Genomic DNA, 13,387 nt, shown 5'->3' on the forward strand with positions numbered 1-13,387 from the left:
TGAGGGCTGAGGCTCACTGGCCAACAAAGCTTCAAGGACTGAGTGCTCAGCTGCATCCTCTCCAGCGGCCGTGATGCAGACACATCTGCATGATCCAGCCAGCCCACAGTACACACTGCCTGTGTCAGCCATCTTCTAGACCCTTCCTGGGCCCCCACCCCTGACTCCTCTCTCCCCACATCCTGTTATCTCTATCGTCCATAAACAAGACTCCAGTCACTCCTGCCCTCTGCCGTCCCGTCCTCTCCTTGTCACTGGTCTCTGCTTCTGCCCCTGTCCCCTGAAGTCCCTTTCTAGCCCAAATAGACACCAGCTCTTGTCACATCTCTACTCAGAACCCAAGAATGAACCTGACTTCTCAGGGTAGAAGCCTTGGGGTGGCCCTATTAGTCCAGGCCATTTTCTTCTACCGCTTGTTCATCATCCCTCCAGGCTGTCACTCACCCCAAGGTCACTTTGTCTCTGTGCTGTTTCTGAAATGCACAGACACCCAGGGCCTTTGCATCTGCTGTTCCTTCTGCCTGGAATGACCTTCCTCCAGATATCTGTATGGCTGTCCCCTTCAAGCCTGTGGCCTTCAACTTTAGTGGGATCTTCCCTGGTCGTTCCCTAGACTGCAGAAGCCCTTCCCTGAGGTGTTTCCTCAGCTTCCCTAATATGTTGTGTCCCAATAGCACTAATCACCGTCTATCAGACTATATAAATTATCTCCTTTGTCTCTTGTCAGGCTGGGGGTGGAGGGTGGCCATGTTTCATTCACTTCAGTGTCCCATGGGTCTGGAACAGGGAAGATGCCAGATGGTATTTGACGGGGGTGGGGAGGGGGGGAGTTGGCTTGTAAGGACTCGAGCTGAGGGAGGCCACCGACGGACGTATGGACAGGAAACCTTTCGGGTGACATTTTCCCCAAACCAGCAGGAGCCTCTGTAGAGTTAGAAAGGGAGGCAAATCACACTTTGTTTCTAGAAAACCAGATTAAAGGTGGACAGTGCCGGGGGTGGGGGCAGAAGTCACCAGACACACACACTTGCAGGGATCCTGGATAAGGGATGGAGAGGCCTGAGTCACTAAGGTCCCTGACACCTGGGCGCTAGGTGGTGAATCAAGATGAGCCCAAGTGTGGGTAGATGGCCTGCAATCAAGCCAGGAAGGGCAGTGACAGTGAGCAGCCTGGCCCCACGCAGGGCTGCAGAAGGAAAAGAAAGCCTGCCTTGGGTCTGGCTCCTCCACAGGTTTCTCAGCCACACTACAGCGACCGCTCAGAAGGAGACAGGACCCTGCCATAGTCTTAACTCAAGCTGATGACCTTGAACAAGTCACCAGTCCCCTCCTGAGACAGCTGAACAGATGTGGAGAGAGGCAGAAAAGTCCTCTGTGGCCGGCTAGCCCTCCCACCTGCCCTTCAGCTGCTGCCAAGACAGAACCTGTTCACGCCAGCCACCCATTGACTCTGTGCCCTGTGGTAAACACCTCACATGGGAAACCTCTTAGGAACTGCAGAGGGCCTGATTCAGGCTCAGCCTAAGTCACCACCAGAATCGGGAGACAAGGCCTCTCCAGAGTCCTTTGCTGCCTGGGGGTGGACATGACAGGAGAGTAGAGGAGGCAGGACCATAGCTTTTGAAGGATAGGAAGTGCCAGGGCCCAGGGGTCTGACTTCGAGCAAAGAACAAGGGGCAGATGTTTGGGGTTACTAAGCAGAGTAGCCTTTCCCAGCCCAGGATGTGTAAGGGGTGAACTGGGGGCCTGGCCCTAAGTGGACTTGACATTAAGAGACTTTCAGTGGCCCAAGAGGACAGCAGGAAACATGCAGAGTGACAATACAGCCCCCCAACAGTGGTCCAGCATGGACGGGGATCCTGCATCCTGACTGTGCTCTGAGCTCTCAGCTTGCACAGGCTATTTCTTGGTTTTTTGGGTGAGGAGGTGACAGAGGCAGAGACCTGACCTAGCACCAGCTGGCCCTTGGGGCTGCCACCTTAGCCAGCCTTTGAGCCCCTGCTGCTGAGGGGCTCTAGGGCAGTCACTTAGTCCCACTGACAGAGAGTATCCCTACTGAGAATCTGGTCTAACATGACCATGCCACCTGCTTCCTTCTAGGCCTTTGCCCTATACACACTGGAGAAAGCTTTCCCCGACTGTCCCTAGTAATGGTGGGGGGGAGGGTGCCGGGAGGGGGGAGGGGGGAGGTGCGGCGTACCAGGAGTAGGGGTGGGGGTTCAGGGGAGTGACACTGGACTACATGTCTCTTCCTCACTCTGATGCTATGTCCCTTACATTTCAGCATGAGCAACACAGCCTGATCTAAAAGAATCTTATTTGTCAGTTTGTGATCTGTAGCTCACATTGATGGGGGTGAGGGGTGGGGAGTGTGGAGGGCAAGGGTTAGGAATTAGCAGCTAGGAATGTTCAGAACTGGACCAATTGGAGGCGTGGTGGAATGGATAGAGACCTCGAGGGCAGAACGCAGCTGGAGAAAAAGTTGCTGTTAGTGCCACATCTGGAGAGCTAGTGAGGTCCCTGTCATCGGATGCTGGGCAGGCAGGCAGGCACCTAGTAGGGGAGACTTCCCTCCACCAACTCTGAGACTTGCAGCCTCTAGTCCAGGGCTGTGCCCCTGCATTCAGCTGCTCAGCACACACTGCTGTCATCCCATGGCTCCACTACTCTGCTCTCTAAGGCAGGGGCAGGCACTGCTATAAAGTGCTTATCCTGGGGGGTGGGGAGTGAGAGGTGGCTCAGTGGTTAAGAGTACTGACTCTTCCTGAGGTCCTGAGTTCAATTCCCAGCAACTGTATGATGGCTCACAACCATCTGTAATGGGATCCCATGCCCTCTTTTGGCATGTCTGAGTGTTAGACAGTGTACTCACATACTTTAAATAAATAAATCTTTTTTTAAGTGCCTATTTCAACTTATGAATGAGGAAACTGAAGCGGTACAGGATGGGGCCTAGACTCAAGGGGCTGAGATCAGAGTCTGTGTAATCTTGGACTACATCTGCCCTGTGTTCTGGCCCTGTGTTCGCCACACGTGCTCTCCCAGATGTCAACTGCTGATCCCAGCACACCAGCTTAGAGGTTCTGTTCCAGTTGGCACATGGATGACTCCCCCAGTACTTCATGGGAAGAACCATAGGAACCAGCCATGCATAAAATGTGAGACATAATAAAGTGGGGTTTATTTAAAGCCAACTCATGCTCACACAGCAACGGATGCATAAACAGCCCCAGCAGTAGACCTCTTGTTGAGTGCCTGCTGTGAACCCAGTCCTGGTGGAGGCCCAAGCAAGCAAAGCTCACTGGTTAGGGGCCAGTTTCACAGCCTTGCTGGAGACCTGTAACTCTCCTGCAGCCTGAGCTCAACCAGGGCTGGAGCCTGCGGCACTTGATCCAGAAACAGGCCCCTGAGCGAGGAGGATGCTCTTGTAGCTGGGCGGGGGTGAGAAGGATGTCGACCCCAGCTGGGCACCCTCTGGGGTGTGGCATTGGAGGTCTTCTTCAGGCTGCACAGGAAATTGCAGGGGACCCTCAGCCAGTGGGTAGTACATGGTCTCCTCATAAGTGGGAATGGCAGCCTCCTTGGGAGGCCTGTGGGAACAGGAAAGAGGCTGTTAGCAGGACCAACTCAAAACTCTCCTACGTGCCAGGGGGACAGGGGAATCTCCTTATGAAGCTTGCTGGGGCAGCTGCCAACATCAGCTCTCCCTCCTGCCCATACTCCTCCCCATACTCCTCCACCTCTGTGATCTTCCCCGCACTTCTTGCTGCCACCACTCCCCACTTTGAAACTCCCCTGGGACATCTTCTGGCATGTCCCCACTTCTTGTTGTCCACGGAGTCCCCACACTGCTCTTTGATGTCACTGTGCTGACACTCCGTGCTTGACTACAACGTCTGAAAACTGAGAGCAGATGCTTCTGGGAGGGGGGAGTTGTCGCGAGACTGAGTGTCAGTCCATGGACTTAAAGGCTCCCAGATGACCGAAATGTCATCTGTAAAGTTATAGTTGTGATGTTCAGGGCAGAATGTGAGGCCTCCATTTACCTGCCCAGGCTGGATACATGGTAAGTTTATCGGGTAATCACTTATCCTTGCATGCCTCCAGGGGGAGAGCGCTCACTACTTACCACATCAGTCTTACACGCTGCACTGCTGCCCACCCCTGACTCTCCAGCCCACCCTTCACACCTAAACAACGGAACCACCTCAAAGGGATAGAGGCAAAACCTGGATCCTCAGAGTCCCCCCACCACCACCACCCTGACCAGGCTTTGCAGGCTGCATTCCAGGGACAGATGTCCTGCATCTGAGCCCCTGTGGACCCTCTCCACAGGGTCAGTGCTTTTCCCCATCCCAGGTCTCCGAGATGGCTGCCACCCTCACTGCCGGCCACCAGGAGGCAGGCTCACCCTCCTGGTCTCAGAGAAGCTCTGCAGGCCCTGGATTTGAATTAAGCGTGGATGGAAGGAGAGGGCTGAGGACCTGCCAGGGTACAGGACCAGCCGAGTACCAACCAGTGCTCACCTTCCTCTGAGCTCCCAGCAGGCTTTGCAAGGGAGGGCAATGCTCCTGCCAAGCCCAATGATGCATGCATGCTGTCTCAGATGCTAGAGTCAGAGGCAGCAGGATTTGGGTTTGAAGCCAGTTTGGGCTACATAGCAAGTTCAAGGCCAGCTAGGGCTGCCTAGTAAGACCCCGTCTCGGCAAATCAGAAAGAAAGAAAAGCAGGCAAGCTTGCAGAGAGGCTATGTTTCTGCGAGCAGCACGCTGCATTGTATTGCTGTGTATCTGGGGCCGGTTTTCACATTCTCTGGATTTCTTTTTCCTCATCTGTGAAGTGGGGATAAAACTGGCTATATACATCACAGATGCAGGAGAGGAAACACAGAAAAGGAGTTAACAGCCCAGAGATGAATGTGGGCCACAGAGTTCCCAGAAACCTCCTCTCCCTTTGTGTCCACTTCCCAGACATGCCAGGCCCTCCCCAGATTATCTGAACTGGTGCTGGGTCTGCACTTTCCATCCACGCTTTGTCCGAATCCAGGGCCCCGCAGAGCTGCTCTGAGACCAGGAGGGTGAGCCTGCCTCCTGGTGGCCTGCTGTGAGGGTGGCAACCAGCTTGGGGACCTGGGATGGGGAGAGGCAGTAATCCTGTGGAGAAGCCCATAAGGGCTCAGATGCACAGATCCCAGTGTGTGCCATCCAGCAGGCTAGGGCTCAGGAACCACAGGAAGCTCAGCCCACAACAGGAAGTTTGCTTAGAGGGCAGGTGCACAGCAACCCTGAAACCAGTGCCTGTCACCTCAGTAGCTCATCAAACCTAAGTCTCCAAGGTTAAGTTACAAGAATACAGGGAACTTGGGCCTTTGCGAGGTCCTGTCTTAGTGTATGGGAGGCTCCTAGCACACTCTCAGCACAGAGCTCTGTGGATGGGGCGTGGTCACGCACAGAGATCAAGATGGCCTTGTTAGGGCAGGAGACAGGCTCCATGCTGACCCCAGTGGCTTTCTGTTGAGAGAGCAAACCCAGTAGAGCAGGAGGAAGCCCCACCCACCTCACAGAGGGATGAGTGGAGAGCACGTCAGCTGAGTGTGCAGTCCGCCTCTCTAACGGAAGAGCTCCTGCTTACCCCACACTTTACCCGTCTGTAAAACAGGTCTAATCCCTCCATCCTCCCTGTGAGCAGCCCAGGCTCAAGCCTGTTCAAGACCAAGACTGCGATGAGGAAGAGCAGGGGAAGCTAAGGGTGCAGGCCGCGTGCAATGCACACCCACCACAGTCATCTCTCAGGAGCCCAGCAGCACGCTAGAGAGAGAGGGAGGATGGTTGATCTTCAGCGTTGGCGAGATCTAGTTACCTAGGAGACAAAGCTCGGGGGATGTGTGTGGGTGCATCGTCCCACACCGTTGGTGGAGCATCCCCCGTGTTGAGGTCCTGCACTGAATGGGAAGAACCAAGTGAGCCGAGCCCCATTCGTCTCTCTGCTTCCAGACTGCGGACAGGACAGGACCAGCTGCCACCACCCCTCCCCACCATGTTGGGGTGTACCCTCAAACCATGAGCCCAAATAAACCCCTCCTCAGGATTTTTTTTTCAGGTATTTTGTCCCAGCAGTGAGTAGCTGATACAGAAGGCCTGCCCTTCCTCCTGCCACAACCGATGGGTGAGGCATCAGGTGTGCCTCGGGAAATCTAGGGACATTTGTAGACACTCCACTTCTGGCAGAAAGTTGGCCTTCAGAGCAGGCCCATCACTGTCTGCTGTGTTCACTGAAAGATACGGGGGTCTCTGCCCCTGCCACCTCCTCCAGGGCTGATGGTGGGTTGCCAGGTTAGCTCCTAAGATGGGATCTTATTGTCTTGTCCCTGTGTTAGAGGCAAGAAAGAGTAAATGGGGGATCTAAGTAAGGCTTGCTGTGGAGAAAGGAATGCCCAAGCCAACACAGCCAAGATGAAAAGCCTGCTTCTAGCTCCAACCAGGTAATCTTAGACTATGAGGTGCCTCCCATGGGGACAGGAAAGTTCAGACACAGATGGCTTCCTCTGTACCCAGTCACACCAGTTTCTGAATCTGAAACTCGGGTCTCAGAGCTGGAAGCCCCCTTCCTGCTTCCTGGCAAGGGGAGTTAGCTATCCTGCCTAAATGACTGAGGATGGAGTAGCCCATCTAACCTGCAGCTGCGGCCTGGGCCCTGTTGAGGCAACACTGCTGTGTGTACAGACAACAGCAACACCTCTGCACTCAGGTCAGACTAGGCAGGGCAAGAGGACAGGCTGGCCTGGCTGTCAGAGTCCAGCTCGTATTCTGTGCGGGTAGGTCATTCTCTGTGAGGCAAGTTTCTCGTGAGAAGAGCAAAGTTTGGCTGGATACAAATGATGGTCTCTTAAAACCTTACAAGGTTCAGCTCTGTAGCTCAGGCTGGCCTGGAACTCACTCATTCTATCTCAGCTGGATTGTAGGTGTGTCCTATCACATCCCACTTGAAGTCTGGTTATATGGACTATCTGTTGAATGTTGTGTCTGGTCTCAAAGAGCTATGATAGCAAGACACTCCAGAAGACACTGTCTACCAGCAAAGGAAAGAAAAACATCCAGGTAGACCCCCCACCAGTTCCAAGGAGCACAAGTTAGCTCCTCATGGAGCAGAAGTGCAGAGGTCACACAGTCTTGCAGACCACAGACTCACCCATGTGAGCTGCATGTGACAGAAAAAGCCTCCTACAGACAGCAATGGTGGCTCCCAGTAGCATAAAGGAACAAGCAGGCAGAGGGCAGAGAACGCATGCAGGCTCCGGATCCAAGGGGTGCTTTGTAGAATAAATGAGTACTCGGTGACAATATGCATGACCAGACTCCTTACAGGGCAAGATTGGTCCCCAGACATGAAACACAAATGTACACATACAACATACACAGACCACAGCACATCTATGGGGATCAGATTACAAGATGATGTGCTGAAAAGCTGGTCATGGAGGCGCATGCCTGTAATCCCAGCCCTTGGGACAGGAGGATCACACATTTCATGTTCAAAGGCTGGGGAATCACAGCAATGGAAAAACAGGCTGAGAACTGCTTTGATCCAATCGTTTCTTTCTATCTTCACCCAACCCCCTCCCCATGCCCACCCAACCCCCCACCTCACCCCACCTACACCCACCTTTGTAGGTCAGGAGAAGGTGTCACTTCCAACACTCCCACTGTGTGCTGGCCCGCCTACTGTGAGCTCCTCCCTCATATCAACTCCTTCATTGTCCCTGGTCTCTCCTGAGTCAAGGAACTATGGAGAGCACTGGTTCCCAGCAAAGTGGCTGGAATTTAGGTCCCAGTTCTGACATACAGCTGGGTATCCTTGGGCAAGTTATTTAAGGTCTCTGTACCTGGCTTCCTCTTCCACAAACAGAGAAGTCCTGGTCACAGCACTAGGGACATGGAAAAGGCACTCAGGCCAGGACCTGGCCCTGGCCGTGCCCTCTTGTTTCTCAGGGAACCTTCCTATGCTGGGTTCTCGGCCCCTGTGCTTCTCTGGTGAGCTTGGCTGCTGCCTCCTCCTGCAAGGCTTCCCAGATTTCTCCCCATCTCTGTAGGACAACGTCTGGACTCTACTCTGGTTTGTCACTTGTCTCTGTCCTGTCTGTTCCCACATCCTAGGGGTACAGGTCAAGGCCTTGTCCAGTGGAGGAATCTCATGAGAATTTGCTGAACAAACACTGGCTAGTGTGGCTGTGATGGATCACCCAAAGTCCCCACCTTGCCCCCCCACACTGACCTATAGGTCTCCTTCACAGGACACTCCACAGCAAGGCGGTACAGGTCTCTGGAGAGTCGGTAGAAGTCCCCCTGGCTTGACTTCTTTGTCCTTTTCTGGATGGACCAAAGCAGGCCAAAGAACACAAGCAGACCACCCATGCTGCCGCAGAGGAAGATGACAGCCTTGAGCCAAGTCGGGGGCATCTCGGGTGATGGCTGTTTCACGGTGGCGGGCAGTGAGCCAGGCTGGACAGCAGCATTACCTACGCTCCATGATGCAAAGCAGAGTGTCCCAACCACCAGGACCACCGCGCCAACCAACCGTCATGCAGTAACGCACAGCAGAGGCCGCCCGGCCTCTGCCGCCTGTCTGCACACAGGAAGAGAGAGCGTCTGAAGAAGTGGTCTAACAAAATGTACCAAGACCTGAGAGAAGTCTTCTTCTGTCACCTTACCTGCAGAGGTGACACCCATGCACACAGGCCTACTTTGATGGACACAGAGAAGCCGGTTCGGGTTCCTAGCACCACGCCTGAGATGCAGTAGGAGCTTAATAATGTAATAATAAATATGCCGCATTCATTCTGGGCTTTAAAGAGGCCTCGGGGGCCTTGGCCTGATAGGTAAATGGTTCCTATGGGGACAGTTTGGGGAAGAGTCCAGGCCTTGCTGGGTGTGGCTTGCCTCTCCTCCACTAGTCATCGCCTCATGGGGTCCAGCTCTTGTCCCCATATAACCAAAGCTATAGGGGTCCGGGGAGCAGATAGCCCCCGGAATGTGAAGTTGAACGTGGTGCCATACGGCAGGACGTCTCCAGGGTCTGCACACAGCCCGGTTTACCACAGTCACAGCACTGGAAGAGCCAACGGTCCTAACCGTAACAAAACAGTGCTTGAACTATCTCATGACCGGTAGACAGAGTAATATAAACACAATAAAAAATCGAGTTCAGGGCTGGAGAGATGGCTCAGTAGTTGAGAGCACTAGATGTTCTTTAAAGGACCTGGGTTCAGTTCCTAGAACCCACATGGTGACAGACATGGGATCTGATGCCCTCTTCTGGCCTCCATGAGTACTGCATGCACAAAGTGCACAGATAGGCATGAAGGCAGAATACCCACACACATTTTTTTTTTTTTTTTTTTTTTTGGAGACAGGGTTTCTCTGTTTCTCTGTGGCCCTGGCTGTCCAGGAACTCACTCTGTAGACCAGGCTGGTCGTGAACTCACAGAGATCTGCCTTCCTAGTCTGAGATTAAAGGTATGTACCTACTGCCTGGCATACCCACACATTTTTAAGATTTATCTTAAGTTGGCCTCAGCATGACTGCTTGTTAGAAGGGGAGCGCACATGTGTTCCGCTCTTTTGAACTCATATGAATCCCAGGAAAAGGAAAATCATTGCACGGGGAAGCTGCAGGCAGCAAGCCTCTAGATCCCTCAGACCAGAGGAGACTGGCACTGGTCCTCTAAGCCTCTGCTCCAATGAGCCTTCTGTGTGGTGTCTTCCCATTACCTTCCTGCAAAGCTCAGCTTATCCCTTGCTTGGGAAACTTCTGAAGACTCCCGGGCCTTCTAGGAGTACACCACACGCCTCTTAAGGCTGTCCAGCCCTTGGCTTGTCCTCTAAGCCAGAGTTCCCTGAATTTCTAAATCACCAGCTGCCTATAGAAATGCTATGGCCTGCAGCTCTTTGTTGGGAATTAGCATTTGGGAATGTTGCCTCCAATCAAGGCAAGGCCATGGAAGGTGACAGACACATTCCAAACATGGCTGGAGTAACCACTTGGAAAACGCACCAAAGGAGGCAGCAGAGGAAACCCTGGGTCCGTAGACAAGGTGACGGGCCCTCCACCGTCAACGTCTTTGACTCCTATAACCAAGGCAGCTGGGTGGCGCAGAGGAATGGCCATTCTACAACTGAGGAGACACAGCCCAAGCTAGGGAAGGTCCTTCTGTCCAAAGCTGAGTATAGTGGGGATCTACGTATCTACGGAGCTCACACCCGGACACACGGGCTTGAAGACACCTGTGATGTTTTCTGTTTTCCAGGAAGGGGAAATTTTCTCATCATGAAGGGAATGAAGTGGCAAAATACACACCAGGAGGAATCCCCAGAGACAAGCAGGAGGCCATGGAGCCGTTTTCTACCCAGTCCTCCTTTGGTCTGCATACATGGTGTGCAGGGCCTTTGTTCAGCTGGGTCCGTACCAAGTACTTTACAGGTGTATTCTTGATGCCCACCACAGTGATGCCCCAGGGACCCTGGTTAGGGAGAGATTTAGATGTGGATCTAACGTAACCTTTGTACGTGCACAGCTGAGTCTCTGTATAAACAGTTTTAGGTGCCTTCAGTTGAGACCACCTGTAATGGTTTGTATATTCTTGGACCAGGGAGTGGCACCATCTGGAGGTGTGGCCTGGTTGGAATAGGTGTGACCTGGTTGGAGTAGGTGTGTCACTGTGGGTGTGGGCTTAAGACTCTCACCCCAGTTGCCTGGAAGTCAGTCTTCCAGTAGCAGCCTTTGGATGAAGATGTAGAACTCTCAGCTCCTCCTGCACCATGCCTTCCTGGATGGACTGCCATGCTCCTGCCTTGATGATAATGGACTGAACCTCTGAACCTGTAAGCTAGCCCCAATTAAATGTTGTCCTTTATAAGACTTGCCTTGGTCATGGTGTCTGTTCACAGCAGTAAAACCCTAACTAATACACCACCCCATGAATCCGTATCTTCCAGCCTGCTCTCCCAGACAAGGTGCCCTCCTTCTTGCTTCACGGGATAACAACCTGTGCTTCAACCTCAGGCGGAGACCTGGATTCATGGGCAAGCCCTACTCAGACACTACCAAGTATCTAGTGTCTCAATGCTTAAATGCACCCCGTACCACAAGAGGGAGGGAGTCGGACCAGGAAAGTACCTACTCTCTTGCCCCAGCTGTCTACTGCCAAGGGTTCAGTTCAAATCAGAGAGAAGAAAACCCTCTTGCTATTAGCAGAGGAAGAAGGGGGCTGCCCTTGCACCCAGACCGACAGAGAATGGAAGAGCCTTTCAATGATCCTGCTCCTGTCCCACCATGACATGAGAAGATCACCCTAGACACTTGTTTCTGTAAAGAAGTAACTGTCTGAAGCGACACCCCCGTGAACTGCAGAGAAACCGGCACCAGACTGTGTGCAGTGGGGTTAGACAGCCGGAGTAGGGCTCAGGGTCAGTTCTGCCTGGTCCAGGTTAGAGGAAGGGCCACACCCTTAGCAGAAGTTGGGGTGTTCACAAGAGAGGGAGACAGGATGCTCGCACCCACCTGGCATGCAGCCATCAGGCTGGACTGGGAGAGAACCCAGCACACTAGAAGGCCTGGTGGCTGAGCTCTGCAGACGCGACCATCTGGAGAGGTTCTGGTAGCTTTCCACAGCTGTACCCTTAGCACTTCCCGGGCTCCTTGAGGTCCCTGCTTTCATCCACAGTAAGGTTGAGCTCAGGGCTCAGTGAGGTTGTTCCTCCCCTCCTTGTCACCCCGCCCAGCAGCTGGGGATCCCACTGGGAAGCCACCCACCCACGGTCTCCTAGTCCTTGGATAGCCACTAACTACCTCAAGGACTCTGGTGGCCCGCTTCAGTGCTTCCTCATGGGCCAGTGTCCAGCAGGCCCCGCCCAACCTTAAAGGGATAGTCTACTGAGGGGGGGGATGCAATTTCCCAGAGAGGGGGAAATTGTGCAGATGGAACTTGGGCCTGGCAACTCCTTTCCCACAGACATCCAGGCGAGGTGAACCATGGGAGGCCTAAGCCAGGACCCTCTCACATCTGTTCCACAGGAAAGAGAAACTGAGGCTCAGAAAGGGAAAGCTACTCATCCAATCGTTTCCGGCACCCTACGTTGACAAGAAAGGCTTTATCACCGGTCAGAGAGCAGCTCCCCCACCCTCCCTTACTCTCACCACATTCCAGGACAGCATTATCAGTCAGAGGACCAGCTTGGAGTGCTCCTTCCCTGAAGACACTGCCTTCTGAGAGAGAGGGGCCAGGAGGTGGAGTAGTGACATCCCTGAAGCCCCTCCTCCTGCATCACCGGATGTGTTAAGTCACTTAGAGTAAATGCCTGCTATTTTTGTGAACAGGTAGTTCCGGGGGCCCAGGAGAAGGGTTAGCTCAGTTCTGTGTCCCATGTCTATGGGAGGAGCAATGGGCCACAGCATTCCACAGAAGGAAAAGTATATGCTAAGCTCAGACCAAGTCACAGACAACGTGTGACTGAAGAAAAGAGTCCACTCAGAGTGACGGAGTCCTTTGATCATTAATTCCTCCCTCCGGTGAGGTCCCTTATGCGTTGCCTGTTTCCTTCCTCACTGTGTGTGGTCTGCACAGATCCCCATTTCACAGCAGAAACAGGCCTGGAGAAGGCCGGGAAGCTGACTGGCTGTATGCAGACAGGGACTTCTGACTGCCACACCCCATGGAGACAGCCTGCCAGCGACGAACGGTGGCCAGCAGCCCCTTGGTGCTATGCTTCGGAGATGTGGGTGGGAGATAGGAGGTCATGTCGGCTCCTTTCATTTCAGCTGTGTGGGTATCCACCCACACAGGGTGTGTTCCCTCCTTGCCTGTTATCCCTAGGCGAGTCACGGCATGGTAAGGTTGCGGTCCAGCCTGAGTCTCTGGTTAGAAAAAATCAAGGCCAGAGTTGGGAAGTTGTGGTTCCTGTCTCCAGCCATTTGCAGGTTAGACACGTCTGATCATGTCCTCTGTGACATGGAGATCCAGAGCCCCCTTCGCAGGGCAGCTACTGGGGCTCAATGAGACCTCCCCTCTCCCAGAGAAGCTGGTGTGTATACACTCTTGCATTACACAGTGACTCAGTGCATGACTCTCCCCTAACCTGTGGAGGCTTCCCTAAGGACAGGGACCAAGATCCATGAAGCTTGGGATTCAGCCCTTTCCTAGGGACTCCAGGGAATTGAGTACAATTGGAATGCAAGAAACTGGGCCAATTCTGTCTTCCTTCCTAGCTCTTTCCAGAAGCTGATATAGCCTTGGCTAGCTACAATGCCTGGGGGGTGCTGCTGAGGACTGTGGGCCAGAGCACACCTGCACATCCTCTTTGAACAAACCTGAGTTCAGATCCCAGATGAAAAC

At 53.5% G+C, this 13,387-nt stretch overlaps 1 protein-coding gene across 1 annotated transcript; it reads right to left on the reverse strand.

Moving 5' to 3' along the window:
- Window positions 1–3,152: 3,152 nt before the first annotated feature.
- On the reverse strand, window positions 3,153–12,263 carry Tmem61 (transmembrane protein 61). The gene is made up of 3 exons (XM_029539459.1): window positions 11,557–12,263; window positions 8,272–8,622; window positions 3,153–3,590 (listed from the first exon to the last, which is right to left on the reverse strand). The coding sequence occupies exons 2-3, from the start codon at window positions 8,454–8,456 to the stop codon at window positions 3,362–3,364; spliced, it is 414 nt and encodes a 137-aa protein (XP_029395319.1). The 5' UTR covers window positions 8,457–8,622; window positions 11,557–12,263; the 3' UTR covers window positions 3,153–3,361.
- Window positions 12,264–13,387: the final 1,124 nt, after the last annotated feature.

Source organism: Mus pahari, chromosome 6 (genome assembly GCF_900095145.1).
Source record: "Mus pahari chromosome 6, PAHARI_EIJ_v1.1, whole genome shotgun sequence".
Classification (NCBI taxonomy): domain Eukaryota; kingdom Metazoa; phylum Chordata; class Mammalia; order Rodentia; family Muridae; genus Mus; species Mus pahari.

What these genes read in the sequence shown, in the direction of transcription:
- Tmem61 (XM_029539459.1), bottom strand. Translation starts at nt 8,456, where the DNA reads ATGCCCCCGACTTGGCTCAAGGCTGTCATCTTCCTCTGCGGCAGCATG. An exon ending in CCTGTGAAGGAGACCTATAG is followed by an intron (nt 3,591 to 8,271) that starts GTCAGTGTGGGG and finishes CTGTTCCCACAG; the next exon opens with GCCTCCCAAGGAGGCTGCCA.